Source organism: Aphis gossypii, unplaced genomic scaffold (assembly GCF_020184175.1).
Source record: "Aphis gossypii isolate Hap1 unplaced genomic scaffold, ASM2018417v2 Contig00581, whole genome shotgun sequence".
NCBI lineage: Eukaryota > Metazoa > Arthropoda > Insecta > Hemiptera > Aphididae > Aphis > Aphis gossypii.
This window is the reverse complement of record NW_026083176.1, coordinates 1-6,249: the sequence shown is the minus strand read 5'-3', so window position 1 is coordinate 6,249 and position 6,249 is coordinate 1. Positions and strand designations below refer to the sequence as shown.

General features: G+C 27.9%; 1 protein-coding gene across 1 annotated transcript; it reads right to left on the bottom strand.

Annotated features, from left to right (window-relative positions):
• Positions 1-1,623: 1,623 nt before the first annotated feature.
• Positions 1,624-3,989, bottom strand: LOC126554709 (zinc finger MYM-type protein 1-like). The gene is made up of 4 exons (XM_050209754.1): positions 3,845-3,989; positions 2,658-3,565; positions 2,092-2,388; positions 1,624-1,953 (listed from the first exon to the last, which is right to left on the bottom strand). Exons 1-4 carry the CDS (start codon positions 3,987-3,989, stop codon positions 1,624-1,626), a joined length of 1,680 nt encoding a protein of 559 aa, XP_050065711.1.
• Positions 3,990-6,249: the final 2,260 nt, after the last annotated feature.

The following is a 6,249-nucleotide window of genomic DNA, read 5'->3' as shown; positions in this document are numbered from 1 at the left end:
CGAAGGAAAACGTCGTCGTACTCGGAAGACTCCAAAACGCACGGAACGGAACGGAAAACGTTCGGAAAAGTATGAAAATCGTAAAAAAAGCGAAATTTTTTCGAAAAACCGCATAATCGAAAACGCGTTATATATATATATAAAATACTATAACAAAAGTGTCATAAACATTTCCTACAGAAACTCTTAGGTATGATTAAGAATATAATATGCAATTACAACTTTGACTTACCTAACTATACCTGTACCTAGTACCTAACTCTTTCAGGGGCTTTTATTAATGAAATATATCAATTTTATATGTATGTGTGTGTGTGTGTGTGTGTGTAAATAAATATTATATTAATAATATGATGCAATAATAAAAAAAATGAAGAGTATAGAATTGAGATGAGCCATCATATATACCTAATACATTTTTCGTATAATTCGTGAGTAATAAAGCTTACCTATATTAATTGTCTATTTAATATAACGTTTCTCAAAGCAAAGTACACTTGAAACACTCATACCTATAGGTTAGGTATTTTTATAATATATATATATATATCCGTAAAATGGGTTGAATATACAAATAAAAAACAACATATAATTTTGTATTATAATATAACAAACAGCCGATAAAAAAAAAAAAAAAAAAAAAAACGTTAAAATCGTCGAAAACCCGCGTAATAATCGAACCTAACGTAAGAAAAACGCGTTATCGAGACGGCGGCGTTGGAGAACCGTCCGTTTTCGATAACGACGGCGGCGGGCCATGGAGCATAAAAACGGCGACCGAGGCGCACTCTTTTTACAAGGAAACGAACCTCTTCACGCTTTATTATATAAGGAGAAGATTATATAATATCATTTTACTATTTTTGATCGTGTTTGGTGACGACACTAATATTATTTGTTTTTTTGTATATATTATATAATTTGAATATGTGGCCATAATTTTTAATTATTATATTTTTTTGTATTTATAATTTATTAACATATACATTTACGCCAAGTCTGGCTGTGCACCTCTAGCGTGTGCTGTGAAAAATATAGTACAAATGATTTCAATATTTTCATTTTCTTTATATATAAATACAATTCAAATGTGGCCATCATCACAATATACCTACAGATTAAAAAAAAATTTATTAAGATCGCCCCGCATGTACGACGTTCTCTTAATAAAAATAAGGTAGTCTTAGATAACAGGATTGTGATGTTTTATAAAAAAACAGCGGTAGTCGCGATAACGGAGGTAGTCTTAGGTGGTAGTCGCGATAATAGCGGTAGTCTTGTATAACAGGAAAGTACCTACTACTATAATATTAGGTTGTTGTTATCCTTTTTTTTATTAAAACGTGTTAACAAAACATTATATAGGTACAAATTATAAAATAATAACTTATTATTTAATATAATTAAAGTACCTATGACTAAGAAAATATTATTAATTTTATACTAAAATAATTTTTTTCTTGATTTGTTCTGAGCAAAGGCATTGATTATTTCTTCATAATTTATTGTTTTTGATATCTCTTGTTCAATAGAAAGCAATGCAAGAGCTGATAATTTGTCTTGTCCAATTGAATTTCTTAAAAATGATTTAATTATCTTGAGTTTCAAAAAACTTCTTTCTGCTCAAGCCGATGTAACTGGTATTGTCAACATTATTCGAAGTGGAATTGTAATGTTTGGAAATGATCCATTAGTATTTTTTAACTCGGATAAAGCTTGAAGTGGTGTAATTTCTTCGTCAACTAAAGTTCGAAAAATTAAGAGTTCTGCAAATAAATCCTGTCCATCTATATCTTTGGAACATTCGTCCGAAAGAATCATGTGTAGGTCTTTGCAGTACTTCATTAGTTCATCGTCTTGCATAGCTTTTAATTTACCTATGCGGTATAGGAAACCAAAATTATTTGAGTATGATTCCAGTTGTTTAAAACGTTTATCCAACGATTTAATAGCCTGGTCCAATACGACGAAGAAATACGTTATTTTAAAATGTTCTTCTTCATTTTCAATAACTTCATCATTACCTTCATAATCGAATATTTTCTTTTTTTTTCTAAGTCGACACTTTCTGAAAATTGTTTCTGTGCCAACTAGATTTGCTAATTCATTTGATTTGTTTTTGGCTAATTCATAACCCTTTTCTCTGTAATTTTTCAAATATTCAAGAAGACCAAAAACTAATTTAGTTGAAACACACATGTCCATGTTATGACTCTGTAAACTTTTACTTACGATATTTGTTTCTATTAAAATATCGTACCAAATGATCATACTTAAAATAAATTCATAACTAGAAACTTCTTTTAGTAATGAAAGAGCTTCACTTCTTGCTATTAAATCATTAATGTCATCAGAAACCTCTTCTAAAGCATTTATTATAAATGGCAACTGAAAACGCAATGCTTTAACGCTATTTAATCGACTCTCCCATCGAGTGTCGGACCATTGTTTGACTGTAAATTGCTGACAGTTTCTTCTTAATATATCCCAACGACAACAGAAGCGGAGAATAAAGTATAAACGCGACGTATTATACCAAAAAAAGTTATAGCCCTTAATGAGTTTTTCGCTGCATCACAGAGAACTAGATTAAGACTATGGGCAGTACAAGGTGTAAAAAATGCCCTAGAATTTATATTCAAAATTCGAGATTGTACTCCTTTGTATTGTTCGATCATGTTAGAGCCATTGTCATAGGCTTGCCCTCGGCAGTCTTTAAGATCTATATTATATATTTTTAGTTGTGAAATAAGTATTTCAGATAAATTCAATCCCGTTGTTGATTTTACATTAATAAAATCTAAAAAATATTCATTGATCACCGGAGCACTTGTCGTATTTTTGTTGTCCATATTTATAATTCTAATAAGAATTGTAAGTTGTTCGTTGTGACTAATATCTGGAGTTGTATTCATTATGATTGAAAAATATTTCGCAGTTTTTATTGAATCGATTATTCTTTGCTTTACTTCGGCTGCCATCATTTTTATAAGTTCATCTTGTATCTCATACCCTAAATAATGAACATGGGTTTCTTTGTTTTTAATTCGATTTACATGTTCTAATATAACCGGATCAAACTTGGCCGACATTTCTATCAAACCAAGAAATTTTCCGTTATTTTTAGTATATAGAACATCCGAAGATCCTCTAAATGAATCATTATTAGTAGCTAAAAATTGAATTATTGATAAAATTCGAATAAGTACATTTTTCCAATGGTTGTGTTCTTTTTCGATTAATTCTTGATGTCTTTTATCAATTGTTTCATTCATTTCTATTCTAATTTTTAATTCGAACCAAGACTTCACAGACTGAATGTGGTATTGTGATCTTTCATGAGATATAAGCTTGTCTGACAAATGTCTCCAGTCACTTATACCCACTGTTGCTAAATCACTGTGACATTTTTCATTTGAAAACATTTTACAGCAAAAACAGAATACGCAATCTTTAATTGGAGAGTATACAAGCCAAATACGGTCTACTTTTTCATTATTTGCCAATACTCGGTAAAAGTATTTTGGAGAAAATTTTCTCTGAGATCCATCGCTTTGAATTGTAGCTGGAAAGTAAAAATTATTTAAATGTGTAGCTTCTAATTTAACAATTTTATATTTAATTTCTTGGCTTATAAAATTTGGCCAATTTCCTGGATCTTTCCACTCATCCGAATTTTTAATAGTCAATTCATTTTCTGACATAGTTTTTTCTATATAATCATAATTTTTAAATAATTTATCTTCATGTGATTTATTTTTACTATCAAATACTTGATCACTTTTTAAATTATTTTTTTCTGTATTATCATTTATTTTTAGTGATTTATCTTCATCTGAATTACTTTTATTATCACATACTTCATCACCTTTTAAATTATTTATTTCTATATTATCATTTATTTTAAGCAATTTATCTTCGTCTGAATTTTTGTTTTCAATTTTTTTATCAATTCTATTCTGAGTTGTGTTATCTTTGCCAAAATTCATTTTCATCGAAACAAATCTATCAATAGAGCGTCGTTGTTTATTAATTAACTCTTCATTCTTCTGTTTTTTCTGTCTTTAGCACTACCCGATTCATACTTTCTAAACATATCTCGTTCTCGACTAGCCATAATAATCTATGTTATTTTTTTTCATAAAAAGATTGTATTAATAAATTAAAATTTAAAATTTAGTATAATTGTTTAATATAAAAATACGTTCTTTTTGAATATTTCAAAAATAGGATGATTATTTTTGAAGTCAAGATAACGGAGAAATAACTATGCGATGCCGATTTTAATGAAACATAATATCAGGTACAGTAAAACTTAGAGAAATATTGTATTCAACAGAACAGGTTTATTAAAAACTAAATTACAATTTGATTTTTTTTTATACTAAGAACAAATTAAATTTATGATAAAATTAATTCTCCTATCATTTATAGCTAAAAGAATAAAGTTTTACATAAATTCATTTCTATTTACTAATTTACACGCCATTAATATTGAACGTGTAATAACATAATCGTGAATACGTGAAAGCGGATACACATGAGATAGCTCTAGAAGTCGAGACTTACAAATAACACTGAAACAATAAGTAGTAATTTAACCCTGATATTAAGGTTTTTTACACTTATAGGCTGAAATAAGATCACTACCTAATTTACATATTAATATTTCAGTCGAAACGGTAATACGGCTTTGCTGATCCGCAAGTAGTAAATATTATACTTCATAAAATATGATCTATGTATACTATAAACTAAATTAATTCAAATAATTATTTTATAAATTGTTAACTTACTCTGTTAGTACTTAGTATGCAGAAATAAATGAAAAAATGATCTCACGCGTCCAAATACGATCAAATGTCGAACCAATTATCGAATCAATCATCAGGCACGGCACTAGAATTTTTTTCCAGGGGAGGCAGAGTGGGGCAAATATTTTTTTTACGTGGGCTAAAATTTTTCAACAAATACTGAGGTTATTTTAATGAAATATAAATATTTTCGTATCATATAACATAATATAGCTATTATCTATATAGTATATACGTTTTATATTGTATGCTCTAAGAGTCTAAACAGATAATATATACAAACTTTTGAATACTTAAAAATGTTTTAAGAATAATGTCAAATATTTTTTTTTGTACCTTTTGTAATAAAATGTCTAATCACAGACCTTCAACAACTATATTCATAATGATGACATGATACACAAAAATGATAAGTTCTTTATGACTTAAATATTACATACCTTTGTGAATGAATAATTATGTTTCTTTTACTTACCTACATTTCATAAATATAAATTAAAGTAATTGTGTTTAGTAATGAACAATTTGTTTCAATCATTTTTAATGCAATGATTTGGGATACGTTTATTTGTTCATTTTCATCTAGTAATTAGTACTCAATAAAGGTAATAAAAAATAAATAAAAGATTTTTTCTCATTTTACAAATTTCAAAACACATTTTATTGAAATTGTAGTAAATTTTTTCCTTATTAGACAAGTAATAAATTTAATTTATTCCTCAATTTTTTTAGTTGTGACAAATATATTATATAAGCTAAATATTGATATTTTACACAATATCGTACATATTTTTTAGTGGGGGGGCTGGCGAAGGGGCTGATCTGTTTTCTGGGGGGGCTAGAGCCCCACCTTGCCCCCCCTTGGCGCCGTGCCTGTCAATCATCAGTTAAATAAAAAAATATTTTAAGAATATAACTCTTGTCCCTTCCATAAATGATAAAACAGCTGTACGCAAATAGTGTTCCAAAATAAAGAACTAAGATAACAATAATTTAAAATTATTTATATTACTATTTATTATAGTATACCCGTATTCCTACTCGGCGGGTATACCTTAAAATATATACCTATATATCTCTTGAATCGTCGACTGTCGTATCGATAACAATTTATTTTGTACTATGGCTAAATTTAGATATCGTTTTTTTTTAAATAACCAGTGATAGGAATTATATAGATATTAATATATTATACATTTATAATATACTACTATAGAAAGGTTAGCAGAAGTTTACGCGTTACATGTTACATTTATGCTATTTTTTTTTTTTTTTTTTAAATCAAGTCATAAAAGTGAAAAAAATTAAATGTACCTAACAAAAATAACAGAAGTGTACATCAATGGAATGTCAACTACACAATAATAAAATACAATTTTTTCAATCTGTCGATTATAATATAATAGCTTATAATGCCCACTCGATTAAATAATAG